Here is a 19756-nt window from a genome sequence, read left to right as displayed (position 1 = left end):
GGTCAGGGATGGCTGGACCACACACGCTGCATGACAGAGGGGGGAAGGGAATTTCACAGAATTCATTGCATGTCTGACTTTTCTTTCCTCTGTCTCTCTCCCTTCTTTCTTTGTTTCCCTCTCCTCTTTTCTTCTGTCCTGCCCCTTTCTCTCACCTTTTCCTTTGTCTCTCCCCTGCCTTCTTCCTTATACATTCTTCTCACAGGAAGATAAAGACCAATTATTTCATCGTATCCCTCGCCTTTGCGGATCTGCTGGTCTCGGTGCTGGTGATGCCCTTTGGTGCCATCGAGCTGGTTCAGGACATCTGGATTTATGGGGAGATGTTTTGCCTGGTCCGGACATCGCTAGACGTCCTGCTCACGACGGTGTCGATTTTTCACCTGTGCTGCATTTCTCTGGACAGGTGAGGACAGAGCAGTGTGACAGCAGAGCTCCGTGCTGGGGACAAGGACCTGATTGGCTATGGGACCACGCCTTTCTTCCTTTCCCTAATTCATCAGAAGTGATGAATCTCAGAGAGATAAATTCTGGGTACTCACGGATTCCCCCACTCTCCAGTCTTTGCAGAGGGCTCCCTTTTAGTCAGGCCCTCCCTAAGGTCCTGCAGACACAGAGGTTATTAAGGCTTAGAACCGGCCTGTAGGAAGTTCACGATCTAGAGAGTGACAAGTATTGGCAATCAGTTTACGGTAGAGCTCTAAATTTATACTGATGGCACGAACAAACTCTGAGGGAGCAAGAATTAATATGCCTTTCCCAATAGGCAGCTAGGGTGGTTCAGAAGGATAGTTTGATGTTCCGACATGACCTCCTCTCCCAAAATGTGTCCGCGTCAGAATTTTATACGCATATTTAGGTATGTGCATGCAACTGTGGAGAATCTTTTCCAGAAAGGTAAAGATGATTTTAAAATCCCCAGTAATGATTTGTTTGGGGGATGCACGGCTAGCATTTAATTCCTTTGCATAATTTTATTCTTTTGCTTCACATTTGACTTCAGGAGGCCTGACGATTTCCATCGTGGCCTTATTTATTTGAGATGTACGTTAATCAGTGGTATTTGGACTTTTTATTTTCCAATTCCTGCCCGTTTGTATTCAGTCATAAAAGCAGAATGCAGTCTAAAGGTCAGACGATTACAGGATCACAAACCGCCATCACAGTACTCGTATCGTAGGGTTAGTTCCCAAATTCTGATAACACATGCCAGTAATATGTCACCAGAATTCCTATGGGACAAGCCTTTCCTGTCTTCGGAGGAGTCCAACAGACCCAGTCATTTTTCCAGTCTAGAGATAGGTCACTGTTTCTTTAACTGGGGGACAGGAAAAGCATTTGACTAAAATTAGAGATTGTGATGTGTCTAAAATATGTCTTTAAACACTCAAGTAAGAGTCTGTCCAGAGAATTTCTGACACTGGGGAAGGTCCTGAGGGCCTGAAACCAGCTGCGGGAACAGTGGATTCATCTCCTGTCCCATGGGATGGTGCTTATTGAGTGGAATGGCAGGTGTAATGGCCTGCTCTATTTAAATTGTGCGAATTCTTTCTCTCTCTTGCTGTACCAGGAACATAGAGTCGAATGTGCTTAAATTAAATGCACGTCTAATGAGACTCTGTCACTACAGATAGCGACATTGGTAAAACTGAACTGTTGGTTGACGAGCAGACCCAAAGCATGTCATGGTTTGAAACTTGTGTTCATCTGCTTGTTCGCAGCAGTCCGACTTCAGTACATGAAACACTTTAAGCCAGTCACTATATACTGTATGAAAGTTCACATGAGAAGAAATAAAATATAAGGGGGTAGAAAATACACGGAAGTCTTGAGGGGTAGCCCACATGGGGTCATTGCCAAATCGAGTGCTGAGACTGAAAGTATCATATGGACTTGGAGGGGGCAGAGCTGAGGTGATCGTGGCACCGGGAGGTAACCTTGAGTTATGGGTAAAAGCAAGGGGAAGAAAATGAGCTGAGTAGGGAGTGTAGATTGGGGAGACATATAGAATCATCTTCCTAGTGTGGAAAATTGACTCGGAGTGGCCCTGAGAGGGGGGCTGAAGGTTCCCTAAGAAGATTTGGCTTCAGAGTTCCAGATGAACTATCAGGGGCTTTAGAAATCATGGGATTTTCCCCGCGGAGGCGGGCATTCGTCGTCTTGAAGCAGTATGGTCTGGTCATGAAGAACCATCTGCTTTAGAACTGAAGAGGGTGGGATTCAAACCCCCGCTCTGCCAGTGTTTAGCTCTGAGGATGGTCTTAATAGTTATTAAGCTTTTCTGAGTCTCTGTCTTCTCGTCTCTAAAATTGGGGGCAATAGCACCTGTTCTATAGGATTGCAGTTAGGATTGAGTTAGATAGTCCGGCGGAGGCATAGCGTTGACCCAGCTTGGCACAGTACACAATGCTCGTGGATGTTCATTTCAGTTTCCTGCAACTGTCCATGCACCCTCCATGGTAAGATTTTTCTTACCGACCTTGGTCCTCATCAGTGAATAGCTGCTCCAGCCGCTGCATCATCCAGAAATCAGGTAGTTACGCTACATGCGGTCTTTCCTTATCCCCTGCACTTAATCAATAAGTCCTACTGATTTTCTTTCCTAAACAGATCCTACTGTTTCTCTCCAACTTTTATCGTGCTGGCCCAGACTAATGCTATCTCTTGCATAAGCCGCTTCAGCAGCCTCCTAATTGTTCTCCCCACATCTACTTTATCTTCTTCCAATCTGCTCACGTCTTAGAAGATCTCATAGCCAGAGTCATGGTTAAAAGCCTTCAATGGCTATGCAGTGCACTGAAGATCGACACCAGACTCCTGGGCCCGTAGGGTTTTGTGCCATCTGTTTCCTGTCTGTGTCCCCAACCTCCCTTGATGCCCTTCACCAGCCTTACTCCCTGGGCTGCAAGCTGTCTTTGCCTTCATTCTCTCTCCAGTGCTCTGGGCCCAGCCGTCCCAGGGCCTTGGCTCCTCCCTCTACCTAGAAACTCCTTTGCCCCCTCCTCTCTTGTGTATCTTTCAGACTTTAGCTCAATCCTTGCCTCCTTCTGGAAGCTCTCCCTGACCCCATCAAGCTGATTCTTCTTTGTAAAATTTAGTGCAGTAGTGATTAAAATCTATTGTGTATTTTTTTTTGCGTTTATACTCTTTTATTAAAGTATAATTAACATGCTGTGTTATATTACTTTCGTGTGTACACATAATGCTTCAACAATTCTATGTATTATTTAATGCTCACTGTGATAAGTATAGTGACCATCTGTCACCACACGACGTTATTACAATCTTATTGGCTGTATTCCCTATGCTGTACTTTTCATCTCTGTGATTTATTCATTTTGTCACTGGAAGTTTTTACCTCTTATTCCTGTCTATCTATTTCACCCATTCCCCCCACCTCCCCTCAGGCAACCCCAGTTTGCTCTCTGTATTTAAGAATGGGGGCGTGCCTCTTTTATTTTCCTTTGCTCATTTGTTTCTTATAGAACACATTTGAGTGGAATCATACGTCTCTATCTCCCCCGAGAGGAGAAAGTGCAAAGATATGAGTAAGGAGGGGCACCTGGGTGGCTAGGTCGGTGAAGCGTCCGTCTTTGGCTCAGGTCACAATCTCATGGCTCATGGGTTTGAGCCCCGCATCGGGCTCTGCACGGGCAGCATGGAGCCTGCTTGGGATTCTCTCTCTCTTTCTCTCTCTATCTCTGTCCCTCCCTCGCATGCTCTCTCTCTCAAAACATAAACATTAAAAAAAAAAAAAAGGTATGAGTAAGGACAATGTCCTCGCCCTCCTGGAACTTACCTTTTAATGGGGAAACTAACAATTAACCAATAAGGGCATCAGTAGTGACGTAGGCACTTGGTAACCACTGTTCAACAAATGGAATGTTCAGTAAACCCTGTTTTTGAGAGAATTCTCTCAAAACTTTTTGGCTGCCATTAGTTCCATTTCCTTCTCGGATAGTGGACATCAAAACCGCTGATACCATAAATAACATGGAGTCAGATGGTTTCATTTGGTTGGTTTTCCTCAGGGAGCCTGGGAAGGTTGCCAATTGTTTCTAGCATCTCCTGTCCCAAGAATGATATTCTCATTGGGATGGAAGGTTCACCCTGAACATGACAACACTACATCTTAGTCTGGAAGTGTAAGCTTTTATTTATCAGTTAGCTTCTGTTTTTGCTCTGTCCAAGCTGACGGTTGGGCTGGGCCAGAGTACAGGGGGAGCTTGGCAGTGGGGTGCGGTGCCCATTGTTCATCATGTGATTCCTGTTAAGATGTTTGTCTTTGTTTCTGGAGCTACCATGACTCTACAGGGATTAGTGATCTCCGGTCGTGCTTCCCAGGCAAAAACGCTCACTGTGATTCTTAATTCCTCCCGGATGGCAGACCCTTGGATCAAAGCAAGAAGCGGGACTCCATTAATATTATAAAATGCTTTTTCCCAACTACAGTGCTCCATCCACTGTGCTTCCTGGTGCTTTGAGAATTGAATCCAATTAATGAAAGTTTATTGCCTCATTAGAAGTAATTTCCAAAGCATAATTAAGCTACATGCATCATATAGTATGTATGGGTCATGGGAGACCAGAAAACTGCATTAAAAGCACTATAGTACAGTTGACTATTTTGAATCAAAGGTTCTGTGGTGAATGAAAACCAACTAAGTATCTGTGATAGAGTACTGGGTTTTAATCTGGCCACTGAAACCCATGAGAAATAGTTATGTGTGTTGCCCTAGAAAGATATCACTGGTGTGTTAATTGGGGGGAAAAGCAAGTGTCAGATTTCAATGTTTAGAATAATTCCACTTTTGTAAAATAAATATAGAGATATTTATATTTAGGTATAGGTGAATGAGTGAGTGAGTGAGTGAGTGAGTGACAGAGAAAGAATATGAATGAAATTGCATCAAACTATTAACAACGGTTATATGGAGGGTAGTTGAAAATGGTCCTGGCTAGACTAGGTGACCAGATAGATTGGGGTTGGGAGCCATCACTTTTACTAACCTCTAAAATATATGTTTTAAACTTGAGTCTTCCCTGTGCTAGAAATTGACACTTCTTGAGCGCAGAAGTATCCAGGATAGCCTTTGGCTGAAAGTGCTCCTAGACCAGCACATTCTCCAGTCACTGAAAACATTCTAACTTTAGTGTTAGGAGTTCCCTCTGAGATCTGAGCGAGGCAGAGAGCACAGAAGTCTTTCTGACCAACGTGTTCTCTCTGCTTTCTCACAAAATGCCCTGGATTCTCCCCCCTTTGGAGCCCTCGCTGTCTCCTGTCAGCAGATCCTTCCTCCCACTCACTCCCATGTTCGTCTTCCTTGGTCCCACCACCCTCATTCATGACCTTGTGTCTCATCCATTTCAACAGTCTCTTTTCTAATCATCACAGTTTCTTTTTAATTTTTAATGTTTATTTTTGAAAGAGAGAGAGAGAGAGCTAGCAGGTGAGGGGCAGAGAGAGAAGGAGACAAACACTCTGAAGCAGGCTCCAGACTCTGAACTCTGTCAGCACAGAGCCCGTCGCAGGGCTCGAATTCACGAGCCATGAGATGGTGACCTGAGCCGAAGCGTAAGGCTTAACTCACTGAGCAACCCAGGCACCGCCCTCCCCATCACAGTTTTTAATGAGCATGACAATAATACCTGAGCATTGTGAAAAAAAAGTGCCTCCGGCTTATGAGTAGAACATAAAAATGTCGCTCTTCTCCATCTGCACCTCCACAGCTATATACCCTAGAGGTTACCACTGTACATAGTAGCTCTCTGCAAATTCCAGTCATTTGATATGCAAGAAGCAGACTTCTGTGAATATGTTTTTAGTTTGCTCAAATGGCTTTAGGTTTTAAATAAGCTTTTGAAAAGGGCTTTCCCAATATCCCAATGAATTGCCTGAATGTAGTGTTTTGACCAACTCACTTCTCAGATGATACGTTAGTAAGATCTTTTTCAGCAACACATGATGGAAAATAAATTGATTGGTTCAATCAGCTGAAAAGTCTGACCTTAGAAATGGCCGTCTACAGGGTTTGAACAATGCCATCGAGGCTCACTCTCTCCTTCTGTCTCTGTCTCTCTCTCCTCCTTGACTCTATCATTTCTTTTTTCTTCTCTGTCTCTTCCATCTCTGTCAGTCTCCCTCTCTGCCTCTGTCCCTCTCTTTATATCTGTCCTTTGTGTCCCTTTGCTGTTTTCTTGTTGGATTGAGTCTCAGGCTGGGCTTAGACCAGTGAGTCTTAAACCATCCTGATTAACTCGTGAATCCACAGGAGGAGAAGCCTAAATGCTCTTTCTCATGGAAGAATTTTGGCTGGCTTTGCTTGAGTCACTCTTTCACTGACCATTCACACATTATGGTTGCTGGGCAGAGGTGAGGCACCATGACGGTCAGCTTTACCAAAGGTGTATGGCGTGGGAGAATGGCAGTTCCTTCTGGAAGAAGGATGTTGGGCAGACAATAGCAGACATCAACTTCTTTTAGGCTGCCCAAGGGACCTTCAGATCTCTTTATTGAGCCTCCACAACAAGACAAAGGTTTGCCCTTCCCAACTCTTCTTGTATTAGGCCAAACATCCCTAGATCCTTCCACTGGCTTCATATGCCATACTTTTTAGACTTTTAACCATTCTGATCCCCTTCTCCCAATCAATGCTATACTTGTCCTGTATTTGGCATCAAATGCAATTCCCCTTGAAATGTTTCACTTCACTGAGGATGCCATTCTCTACGGGATTGCAAGATGTCCTCACTGACATGTTCAACCAAATTGCCTACCCTTTCTCTTGGCAACACAAGAACTTGATGTATATTATCTGCAAAACTCTTCCGACGATTTGTCAGTCGCAGATTTTCTTTTAAAACAGGTTTACTTGTTAAACGTATGATTCTGATTCAAAGGTTGCATATTTCATTCCTGTGCCAGAGATAAGCGTGTCTGCGTTTCTTAATGATCTCCCTGCAGCACCACTCAGTTTTGTAATGTATACCTAAAAGGTGTCTGTCATTGTGAACTTGTGTCACACAGTTACATCTGTTTTCCCAATGGGATTGAAATGTGTTTCTGAAAGGAAGGCGTACTGTTTCCCTTTGTCGCATACGCTTTGAGGCTAAGTTCATACTTTGTACATAATGGTAATACTTGTTGAGTTGAATCTCATGCTTATTTTTATATTCATTTCATTAAATATGTATTGAGTACTTAACTAATTGCCAGGAGCTGAGCAGAGCAGTGGAAGTGCAGAGGTGAACCACCAGAGAAAGCTGTGAATCGCAGAGCTTTTAGTCTAGTGGGGAACAGGTAGTAAATAGGTAATTATAATGAAATCGGTGGCCATTGAAGTCAAATAAGGAGAAGTCAAAGAAGCTATTGGAGCATGTGGCCTCCAAAGCAGGGTAAGCTCTGGGAGGAAGTAACAGGGAAGCTGGGATCTGTGGATTATGCAAATGTCAGTAGGTAAAGGGGAAGAAGAGGAGGCATCTTCTGGAAGGAAGGTTCCAGAAAATGGCATGTGCAAAGCCCCGAATTTTTTTCAGTGATACCTTATCAACCATAGGCTAAATTCTTCCCTTGTCTTTCAGTGCTTTTCCCAGCGTGTCCTCGGTCTATTTTTTCTAACTCAGCTCCAACCCATGAGTGATCTGTTACTCATAGCCTGAGTCTGATATGTTTCCTCATAACCCCATGTTCTGCCTTGCCTCGAGTTCCTTTTCTTTTCCCGATGAACACTCACCCTTCAGTATTCTGACAGAATGTGTCACTGTCTCTACCCACCGGCCGGGCTTCATTCCCCATGATTTGTTGTTTCTTCTTCTGAGTGCCCATAGAATGTTAAATATAAGCATAGCGGTGGGGCGCCTGGGTGGCTCAGTCAGTTAAGCGTCCAACTTCGGCTCAGGTCATGATCTCGTGGTTTGAGAGTTCAAGCCCTGTGTTGGGCTCTGTGCTGACAGCTCAGAGCCTGGAGCCTGCTTCGGATTCTGTAATTTATAATAATAAATAAAACGTTAAAAAAAATTAAAAAATGTATAAACATAGCAGTTATCATCCATCTTGTTTTTAAAATTTTTAATGTTTTTTTATTTTTTATTTTTGTGAGAGAGAGAGAGAGAGAGAGAGAGAGAAAGCGCACATGCGCACACAAGCAGGGGAGGGGCAGAGAGAGAGGGGACACAGAATCTGAAGCAGGCTCCGGGCTCCACGTTGTCAGCACGGAGCCTGACGCAGGGCTTGAACCCACGCACCGTGAGATCGTGACCCAAGCTGAAGTCGGATGCTGAACCGACTGAGCCACCCAGGTGCCCCAGTTATCACTCATCTTAATCATTGGTTTCTCTCTTTCTCATCCTGGATGATAAGCTCCTTGAGAGTCAGCCTCAAGGCAAACGAGAGTTCACCTGTCCTCGTGCTATTCTGATTGGTCCACAGCAGCTGCTCCAGGCACATTTAGCTGATGCTCCGAGATGTGACTTGTGGTTGCTTGGTCTGACTTTGGTGTTCATTTTTCTACCCTTCTCAAATAGCCAGTATAGCAAGTAGTTAAGAATGACGCCCGGGGTGCTAGACTGCCTGGATTCAATCCCAGCTTGACCGGTTACCAATTGTGTAATCTTGAGAAGTTATTTAAATTTTCTGGGTTTTACCTTCTCAGCTCTAACATTGTGTTAATAGTAACTTCCTTTTGGAGTTCGTGAAGAATATAACTGAGTGCATGCAGGAGAACATAAATCAGTGCATGGTACATAATAAGCATTCAATAAATGTTAGCCACAAGTATTATTCCATTATTGTTCTCCTTTTTCTACTGGTTGTTGTGGGTGCCTTCCCAGACACCGGTTGCTGTCTTTTTCTTCCTGTTGTATGTCTGAGTGTCCTTCAAGGTTAGACCCTCGGCCTTCCAGCACTAGGGATCTCCTTCTTTCCTTTGGAGAGCTCACCCATCCCATGGCTTCACCTGCACCTCTGTTCTCACCCCTCCTGCAGTCCTGTCCCATGCTGGGCTCTGGGGTCCTATCTCTACCCACCTGTTCAATATCTCACCTTAAGCTTCTTTCTGTTTTCTTGAATCCAGTGTGCCCAAAGTGGAAATTTCCATTATAAACTAATATCCTCTTCTACTTTGTATGTAAAAGGCACATCTATTAGTCATCTTTTAGTCATTTAAATGCAATCTTTTTTTTTTTTTTTTTTTCAACGTTTATTTATTTTTGGGACAGAGAGAGACAGAGCATGAACGGGGGAGGGGCAGAGAGAGAGGGAGACACAGAATCGGAAACAGGCTCCAGGCTCCAAGCCATCAGCCCAGAGCCTGACGCGGGGCTCGAACTCCCGGACCGCGAGATCGTGACCTGGCTGAAGTCGGACGCTTAACCAACTGCGCCACCCAGGCGCCCCCATTTAAATGCAATTCTTTGAGGTCATCTTTTCCTTATCCACCATGACCAGCTGGAAGCCAAATCGTAGACGCATTTTCATAAATATCTCTCAAACCCATCTTCCTCCTCTTCGCTCCTTTTCTCCCATCCCACTTCTTGATTGTTGCAGTAGGTTTTTAGTTTTCATTCCTGTATATTATTTATCAGATACATCTTTAAATTAATTTAAATATGTTCACATTTTTTCCACGTGTCCTCAGCTCAGAAAGCTTATAAGACAGTCATGTTCTCTGTCTTCTTCCTAAAGAGGGTTGCTTTGGTCTCACCCTGACCATTCACCAGCATTACCAGGGCACAGACTTTGCCAGATGTGGGTTTAATTCCCAGTTTTACTGTATCCTGGCCGTAGGATATTAGGCAAGTGGAATGAACTCCCTGGGCCTCAGTTTCCTCATATTTATTTATTTATTTATTTATTAACATTTTTTTATTTTTGAGACAGAGAGAGACAGAGCATGAACGGGGGAGGGTCAGAGAGAGAGGGAGACACAGAATCCGAAACAGGCTCCAGGCTCTGAGCAGTCAGCACAGAGCCCGACGCGGGGCTCATACTCAGATACCGCAAGATCGTGACCTGAGCCGAAGTCGGACGCTCAACCGACTGAGCCACCCAGGCGCCCCTCCTCATATTTAAAACGTGGAGAATGAGAGCTGCCTTGCAGAGTTGCTATAGGAGTGAGATATATTATAGAATACACCTCTTGCTGCATAATGTGCCCTCGGTAAATGGGCAACACGTATAGTGTGAATAGTAGTAGCTATAGCAGAGACGAGAAACAGACAGTTATAATACGATTGGAGATGTGCTGTGTCACAGACATAAACAAAATACTTGAAGAACCAGGGCAGAGATGCGGAACCAATTCAGATCTCTGACAGAAAGGAGTCTCCCCCCAAACCCTCACCCCCACAGTTTTTTCTTCCTGGAACCCGAAGTTCCCCCTCTGCTCTTGGCGACATTCTCAGCCTCACTTTGTGCTCCTGGCTCCTGATGAATATCCCTGCTGGGGTCGTCTTCCTTGATTCTCAAAGCGACTGGCAGCTTGCCAAGCCCCTTGGGAAGCAGAAGTGGAGCGCTTTAGCTTTCTCTTGAAGCCGCTGCTGTTTCTACGCCGCTTCAAAGGGGAACCAGAGCAACTGAAGTGTAACAAAACCAGTTACCATGAGGAGAAAGATAAATCTCTCCATCCAGAGCTCTGCCACAAAATGTGGCTAGATCTCCTACTGGAGGGAGGACTACCATCCAGCCAGGGAACTGCCACGGTCACACTAGACTGTATATTACCTGTTTATTTCAGTTGTAGTTATCTGTTGCCATATAACATCTACCCCAAAACTTAATGGCTGAAAAAACAATGTACTATTCCCAGATTTCACAATTCTGCGCATCAGGAATCTGGGCTTGGCTAAAGTCACTTGATGGTGTTTAGCTGGAGACTGGACAAGCCTGAAGGATCCAAGACAATTTATCATACACATTGATGGCACTTTGGTGGGGTCATCTGGAAAGCTGGGCTCAGCTGGGCCCCTGTCCCTGTCCATGTGGTCCCAGCTCTCTCTATGTGATCTCATGTTCATACATGTTCGATTTCTTACATGACAGATCATGGCCTTGAGAAACCAAGAGCCCTCTTAAAAATTAGTCTCAAGACCGGCATACAACACTTCTAATGTATTCTCGGTCAGGGCAGTCACAAGGCAGTCACAAGGGAAGGAGCAGACTCCCCACCTCTGGATGGGAAGCATGTCAAAGAATTTGTGGCCATCTTTAATCCAACACAACTACAACCTCTTACAAAAGCTGAGATGTAATTAATCCCCCTTTACCCATAAGAAACAGAGACCCAAAGACATCACGTGATTTGTTAAATGTTGGAAAGAATATCCATGAAAGAATTGACGCTAGAACTGATTGTCTTGCTAAAGACAAAATGCCCCTTGTAACTAATAAATTTATTGATTCTGCAGAGCTCTTTATCCCCCTAGTCCTAAGTCCTGAAGACCATTGGCTTGTGCTTTATAAATTCGGAGTTGGGGGTGGGGGGTGAGGGGACTGTGATGAAAGGTTTGTTTTCCTGATTCCATCTCAATATTTGGGTCTTAGCAGCCAGATGCGACTTCATGTGTTCTCTCCTGCAGTTGGCATTTCTTTCTTTAGTTAATCTTGACTAGAGATCTGGTCTCGCGGACCATCTAGGATGTCACTTTCAATTATTTCAGGTAGGACAGCAGGGCCTGGATTAAGTCCATAAGAAGATACTACACAAGATCTACTTCATTGCTTGCAACCAATAGGGTCTCACTGCTTCCGTTCACCTTTAGGGACCAACTCATTCACCACGTTATTACTAGGAGAGATGTTGAACCAGGTGACCTCCATTTTATTTGTTAAATAATTTAGAGCCCCTGGTTCCAGAATGTATTTGAATCTATTTGAATTCATATGTATAATATATATATTCCCTTTGATCTTGTACTTATATGTAAGTAAAGATAGTAACTACTATTTATGAAGCATTGTGTACCCAAAACTTTCTGTATTGAACACTATCTCATCATTTCTCACCGTGAGTCAGTGAGGTGGACATAATGATACCCACACTTCAGATGAGTAAACTGGATCCTGGAGAAGTCACATAACTAATCCTGAGACCACAGAGCTGATAACTGGTTAAGGCAGGAAGACGAGATGCTCAGATAAAGACATAAAGTTGACCGCTAAAGTCTCCTCTAAGTCTGAGAATCTAAGATTCCATGTTATTCTCCTTGCTCCTCTGCTTTCCCTGTGGTGGGATGGCAGGAAGTGAGGAGGAAGAATTTTCCTTAATTGTAGGACGGGTGGGGTAGAGATTAGCATGGAGCTTAAAATACATGACTGACTTCTAAGAGTTGTCAAAGTAAATTGTGTCCCCAGAGACATTTAAAAGCAATTTAATCACACTTTTCCACATGGCTGCATTTGGGGAAGCTGGTGGCTGGTCTACCAAAGGGGATTTTAATGGAGTTTCATGAACAGTAGTTTGAAATGTTTTGCGTAGACATTTCTTTGCAAATACCCATGCCACATGTTAGTTAATCCTGGCCACCTGGAACCTCACTTGTCACCTGAACATTCATTTAACCACTTTGTATAAGTTAAAGAAGGATGGGCCTTGTCCAGTGGAAGTCTAGGGAACAGACCTTGCAGATAAATCCGGGCCTGAGATGAGACCAAACCGCATTCCCTCATGAACCCTGTTCACCTGGCAGGGGAACCAACGATCCTTTTTCTTGAATTTGTTGTAATTCAGCTTCTTTAGTAGAGCATGCAGCAGCGTTGATTGCAATGGACATTTTCCAGTTCAAAGAACTTTTGGACGTTTTCCAGTTCACAAAACTTTTGCTAGACTCATCCTAGCATAACATTCAAAAAGGTTCTCAGGAGTTCCCAAACCACCAGCATCAGTTATCAGTTATTACCAGTTATCAGTTATCAGTTATTGCCACCCAGGAACAATAACAGAAACGTGAATTCTTGGGCGTCATAACCAGATCTTCCAGGAACCTGTATTTCAGCAACCCCTCCGGGTGACTCCCTTGTATGCTACAGTTTGAGAACCACTGCCCCTGAGCTGGCCTTTTTAGACAGATTTTGTTCTATCTTCTTACAGATACTCTGTCCCAGTTAACTTGTACTCTCTTTATGTTTGTATGCCTATGTGGATGCATGGATACAGGTTTATGGATTTATTTTGTATAGATAATCTCTGTCTCCTGGCCTTTGTCCATACTATTTATAGTACATGGATTGCACTTTCTTCTCCACCATCCTTACTCAGTCTCTGATGTCCAACTTAAAAGACACTTGCTGGAGAAAACCTTCCCATCCCTCTACTAAATATGACCTTTACATCCCCAAAACTTGGTCCCACAATGTAAAGTAGAATTTATTTTATTATTGATTCAACCTATTCTGTGAGCATCCACTCTATCTAGCATTGTACGAGACATTGGGGATACAGTGGTAAAAAGGGAAACGTCGCTGGCACTTACAAATCAGGTAAGGTAGGCTTTTCTCATCCCCTGTCCTAGGTCGTAGCTCTTTGAGGGGGCACACGTGTCCTATAGTGCTGGGAGTCCCCCAGGCTGTATTAAGTTATGGTGAGCAGGGTGGAAGGCAATGTAATTGTCTTTTCTGGTCCATACAGAATGCACTGGAGTATTGTGCTCTCTTTGTGACATCCATAGTTAAGACATAATGGCACACTATGGCATATGCAGAGGACATGAAGCCCTGGCTGTTGGTGTATATCACCTCCTCTAAACCAGGGTCTCTCAACTCCACCACTATGGATGTTGTAGTTAGATGATTCTTTATTGGGGAGTGGGGGGGTTGTCTTGTCCATTTTAAGACATTCAGCGTCTCTGACCTCTACCCACTGAATGCCCAAAGCATGACCATTCCCAGTTGTGACAACAACAGATGTCTCCAGCCATTGCCAAATATCCCTTGGTGAGTGAGATCAACCTGGGTTGAATACAACTGGGAATATTTTTCCTGCACAAAGTAGGATTTCAGAAGAAGGGGAAAGCTCTTTTCAGTTGTCTGTAGGACCATGATGCAGAGAACGAATTAGAGAGAGAAATTTTTAACTGATCGAGAGGGTAAAACTGGAAGTTACAGGGAATCAATTTTGGAATAAACTTCCCTAACTTTAGAGTAGCCTGAAGTTTAGAGAGTAGTTCAGTGGTTTTTGGTGAATTCCCAGTCCCTGGTGCATTCAGGATGGCCTGGATACACTTCATTTTTTTAAGAGAGGATTTAGGGATTTCAGGATTCTGCAAGTTCTGAGATCCAGTGTTTTGACTGTTTCCAAAGTGGCTTTTAAAGAATTAGAATAATTCCTTGGGGGCTTAGGGAAGGTGGCAGAGTGAAGTGATAGTGGTGAAGTTGACATCCTGTCCCTTGAATCAAATGGCCTGAGCTAGATCCCAGGTCAGCTCTTACCTTGAACAAATCCTGACACTTCTGTGTGTTTGTGTCCTCGTCTATGAAATGGGTGCCTTTATAGTTCCTGTCCCATGAATAGTTGTGGGGACTAAATGAGATAATACTGGTAGAGCCCTTGGTAAGTAGATGAATAGAACCTACTAACTCAGCTGGTGCACTTTGATCTCCAAAGAACTTGCAAATTTAGCTACTTCTGCCTGGTGGTATTTATATGTGTGTTTGGGGGGCAGTTCACAATAGGATACATATTTTTGTGATTTTGCAGAGTAATATAATCCAAATATAGGAATTAAACAGTAACCATGACAGGTGACAATCAACTTTTATCAGATTCCTGTCTAGTCCCTGATCTGTAGACAGAGGTTAGAATTTTTAAGGAAGCTCCATTAGTCAAGTAACACTCAAACTCAGTTGTTGTTTTTTTAATTTTTTTTTTCAACGTTTATTTATTTTTGGGACAGAGAGAGACAGAGCATGAACGGGGGAGGGGCAGAGAGAGAGGGAGACACAGAATCGGAAACAGGCTCCAGGCTCTGAGCCATCAGCCCAGAGCCTGACGCGGGGCTCGAACTCCTGGACCGCGAGATCGTGACCTGGCTGAAGTCGGACGCTTAACCGACTGCGCCACCCAGGTGCCCCTCAAACTCAGTTTTTTAAAGCTTATTTATTGATTTTGAGAGAGAGAGAGAGAGAGAACAGCAGGGGAGAGGCAGAGAAAGAAAAAGAGAGAGAGAGAGAGAGAGAGAGAGAGAGAATCCCAGGCAGGCTCCGTGCAGTACGGAGTCTGACTTGGAGCTCGAACCTGCGAACCGTGAGATCGTGACCTGAGCTGAAATCAAGACTCAGACGCTTAACTGACTGAGCCACCCAGGCGCCCCCAAACTCAATTTTTATTTTAATCATTTTATTCAGGGATGTTTGTTTTCACCTACCTAATTTAGACTCTTGAATGCAGACTTGGAAAGGATTTTTATTTTTCTTGATTCGTTGCTAGAAAGCAAAGATTAGAAAGTTATTGGGAAAGATAGAAGGATATGTGGTGGCTTATTCAGGGAAGCTGCCTCAACAGGGCCAACGCTTTGGTAACAATCTTGAACCCATCAGTCAAGTGGGTACTGTCATCTGAGCTCCAAATACAAATCTCATGTTTTTTACACCACATGCTACTTAAAAAATCAAAGTATGTCTATGGCAAGGTAGCGTCAGGCTAAAAATGATGTAGAGGGAAAGATTCAAGTCAAACATATACCTAGACACAATGTTCTTATTCATCCTGATCTATCACTTGCAACTCGGCCAGTGCAATCTAAGTAAAATTAAAATTTTTTTTTCCTTTACTCATCACTGATTTTTAAAGTAGGAGATAAAGGATTTTTTCTCAGGCTTACCCAACCACCCCACATCATGCAAGAGTCAATTTCTACAACAGTCTGTGCGTCTTTCACATAGATGTATCCCACCTGAGCCCCTATGGAATGAGCTGTCCAAGCAACTTTCTTTCAGGAATTCACTGGCCAGGCCACTGACTATATAGATCAAATGTGTAAAAGATTGGTAAAATGTGCATGACATTCACAGTATCCCTCTTGAAGTTGAACTTCAAAAGGAAATCGGTCACCACTATTGACTCCTCTGTGGCAGGAGCTTCTAGTAACCTGGGGTAATGCAAATTAAAGTGAGGACATTGGGCAGCAGACCATGGACATGGACACCGGACAGCAGACCATTTCATTTTTTAAAAATTAAATCTAATCGGGGCATATGGATGGCTCAGTTGGTTAAGTATCCAACTCTCGACTTCGGCTCAGGTCATGATCTCGTGGTTCATGAGTTCGAGCCCCACATCAGGTGCTGCACTAACATCGGGGAACCTGCTTGTGATTTTCTGTCTCCTATCCTTCTGCCCCTCCCCCACCCATTCTCCGCCCCCCCCAAGATAAACTTAAAAAAATAAAATTAAATCTAATTAACTACTTTTAGTGAAGTATAATTGACATACAATATTATATAGCTTTCAGATGTACAACATAGTGATATGACACTTACATAGATTATGAAATGATCACCACAGTAAGCCTAGTTACCACTGGTCACCATATATGGTTATTAAAATACTACTGACCATATTCCCTCAGCTGTACTTAACATCACCATGACTTATTTATTTTATAATTGGAAGTTGGTACCCCTTAATCTTCTATACCTATTTTGCCCATCCTCCCACCCACATCAAACATGAGGAGATCTTCTTATGCACAGGATATTCATCATACCATGGGAATCAGACAATCATCTTGGCCAAGCAAGACTTAGAAAGAGAGACTTCCACAAAAGTGTTCTGAGCACCAATATAACTATATATTATGAAGTCCTCTTCTGTAAATTCTACTGTCTTCCCCACATGACCCTCTGAATATCTGTGTCCACATATGGAAGCTTAAAGACTCTTCTCAGGTGAGATATCCTGCTTCCTCAAACTTACCTTTTGGCCCACAGGGTATTTAATTTTGGCTTGTCTTTTTGAATTTTGGGATTTCTGTGACACTGGAGATCCAACCGAAATTCGTGAAATGTTGCCTTTATTCAACATCTATTCCAAACCTCAAGAATCATAAATTATACAACAAAGATAGGGTAATATCTGTTCTACACTTAGCCCTCGATTGCCTTCTTTGATATGGTAGATGAAGGGATGTTATAACTTTGAGCTATGCTATGGAAGTGTATTGAATGAAACAAGACATTCTTACTTAAAGTATCTATGGAGGACATGTCTAACATTCGAAACCATTTTTACTGATGCAGGAAACTTTGGTGGCAAGAGACTAACTTTAGCCAACTTTATTAGTTTGTTAGAGCTGTCATAACAAGTACCATAAACTGGGTTCTTAGAACAAGAAATGTATCGTCTCATGGTTCTAGAGGCTATAAGTCTGAAACCAAGATGTCAACAGGGCCACGCTACCTCTGAAACCTAGAGGGGAAGGATTTTTCCTTGGCCCTTCTTAGCTTCAAACCATTCCAATGTGTTGTCTCTGAGCATATCTGAATCTGTGTCCAAATTTCCCTTTTTATAAGGACATTAGCCATATTGGATCAGGGCCCACACTAATGGCCTCATTTTAATCTTACGACCTCTATGAAGATTCGATTTCCAAATAAGGTCCTATCCCAAGGTGCTGAGGGTTAGGACTTCAACATACTTTTTTACGAAAGGAAGAGGGGACAAACTCAATCCATAACACTAGCTTAAGCAAAGGAAAAAAAAAAGGGAGTTTATTGGAAAGATACGTGGTAGCTTATGTAATCAAAGGAGGAGCTAAAGAAAGAGGACCGAAAGGCAAGATCATGGCTGCCCAACAATCCAAGGAGTAAGAGTTACTCCCAGCCCCACCAGGAGGCTGCTGTAGTATAGAGAGACTTTCGCTGACTTCCCCATCTCTGCATTACTGCATGTGGCATTCAGAGTCCCAGGAAAAAGTCTGACTGGGTCACTCCCTGGCCAGAAAAGTCGGGAGCACCATCATTTGCTCTCCCAACAACATGAAAGTGACAGAGAAGAGGTAATTCCCAGTGGCTTTGGGATGTTATTATCAAAAGAAAGGAGGAAGGATGCTAAATGGATAAAACCAAATGTCTAGACGCTCCAGTGCATGAGGAAAAGAGCAGAATTTGTAAAAAAAAAAAAAAAAGTAGGGGCGCCTGGGTGGCTCAGTCAGTTAAGCATCTGACTCTTGATCTCAGTTCAGGTCATGATCTCACAGTTTGTGAGTTTGAGCCCCACGTCAGGCTCCCTGCTGACGGTGCAGAACCTGCTTGGGATTCTCTCTTTCTCCCTCTCTCTCTCTCTGCCCCTCCTCCGTTCATGCTCTCTTTCTCTCTCTCTCTCTCTCTCTCAAAATAAATAAATACATTTTAAAAGTGTTTTAAAAAATATTTTCATATACCCCAAATTCATGATTAATTCTATGTTAATAATAAATCTGTACGATTGTTAATACCGCCATTCAGAAAAACCTGTCATTCTGCTAACGATTGGCCTTTCTCATAAGTCAGGATCATGGGGGGAGTTCTAACCAATCATGATTCTTTCCACTGCTGAGCTACCTTTAGCCAGATTTTGTCACCGTGTTGGTTTTATAGATAGAGAAGATGAGTTCCCAGGGGAGCCTTTCCCCCATTCTTGGGTCTGTCGTTTCTTGCACTCTGGTGCGGGTCAGGACACCCACTGTGTTACTGGCCACAGGAAGCTTGCTGGCACAGTGTGGTCAGCTGCTCCCTGACGCCTTGGAGGGAAAGGTGTAATTCTGCCCTCTCGGTTCCTGAGGCCCCCACGTCTCATGTTCCAACACGGGACAAGCTCTCCTTCTTATGCCACCCTCTTTCCCAACTCGTCCCACCACCTCTTCAAAGAATATAGCCATTGTTACATTAGTTAGGCTTTGAATTAAGAGAAGAAAAGAAGAGGTGGGCAAAATGAAAGCAAACTGCATAAAATGAGGGGTCTAAGGGGGTGTCTCATCATGAAATGGTATCAAATCTTAAAGAACAGACCTAGCCCCCGGGCTTTCTGTTTGCGCTTATTCTGTGATTCTGCCAAAGACAAATAGCCGATAGACCTACTGGGGTATTGTGCCTCTTGTCAAATTCCCACAGTTGCCTGGGTGTGGAAGTGGTGATTTCCAAGACTGGAATAGCATGCAAGAAGCAGTCTGGGAGTTAGAGCCCAGATCACTGAGTGGAGTAGGTTGCATCTCTGTCTGGAGGAAAGAAGGAGGCTAGCACATTGGCAGAACATGGACTCAAAAAGCCATGAGCAGTGAGTTCCATGAGGAAGAGCAGACCCTGGTAAATAGGGGCGACGTGGTGTCCACCAGTAGGCAGGAAATGATGGAATAGGGAAAATTCGAACTTTTACCTTCTGGGCATCAGAGAAACACTTAAATGGGCTGGTCCAGAGGTAATGCCCGTCAGTTGTGTTTCCAACTCCTTGACCAGACCAATCACTTGGCCCCATCCAACCACAAGGAGGCCAGGAAGCTCATGTGCCCAGAAGGGCTGGACGTTTTTAGCAAACAGCAGTTATGACTTCCATTTGTCATATGGAAGGAGGCAAACAGTCAACAGACTGTGATGCAGGAGATGCTTGGAATTTGCATTTTAAATGGGCCTCCTCAGGTGCGTCTGATGTAGGGGAGGAGTGGAATCTCTGGAACACTGACTTAGAATTTCACTGCAAGATAGCCAGGTAATTCAGAGTATGGGGACAAATCTGAGATACAGTTCTTAGAGCTCAGATGTAGGGCCAAGCCTGGGAGACATCACCTTGTT

The 19756-nt window shown here is 43.7% G+C and overlaps 1 protein-coding gene across 5 annotated transcripts in view; it reads left to right on the top strand.

The window, feature by feature from the left end:
• The window catches only part of HTR4 (5-hydroxytryptamine receptor 4), a 178490-nt gene that overhangs the window by 98534 nt on the left and 60200 nt on the right, over nucleotides 1-19756 (top strand). For all 5 annotated transcript variants that reach the window (XM_086678945.1, XM_086678932.1, XM_086678924.1 and 2 more), the window contains exon 4: nucleotides 206-406. In XM_086678945.1, coding sequence (XP_086535071.1) covers nucleotides 206-406 — 201 coding nt within the window. The remainder of the gene's footprint in view (nucleotides 1-205; nucleotides 407-19756) is intronic.

The sequence above is a fragment of the Puma concolor genome, chromosome A1, assembly GCF_028749965.1.
Source record: "Puma concolor isolate L17-30 chromosome A1, mPumCon1.1.hap2, whole genome shotgun sequence".
Taxonomy (NCBI): domain Eukaryota; kingdom Metazoa; phylum Chordata; class Mammalia; order Carnivora; family Felidae; genus Puma; species Puma concolor.
This window is presented reverse-complemented; position numbering and strand designations above follow the sequence as displayed.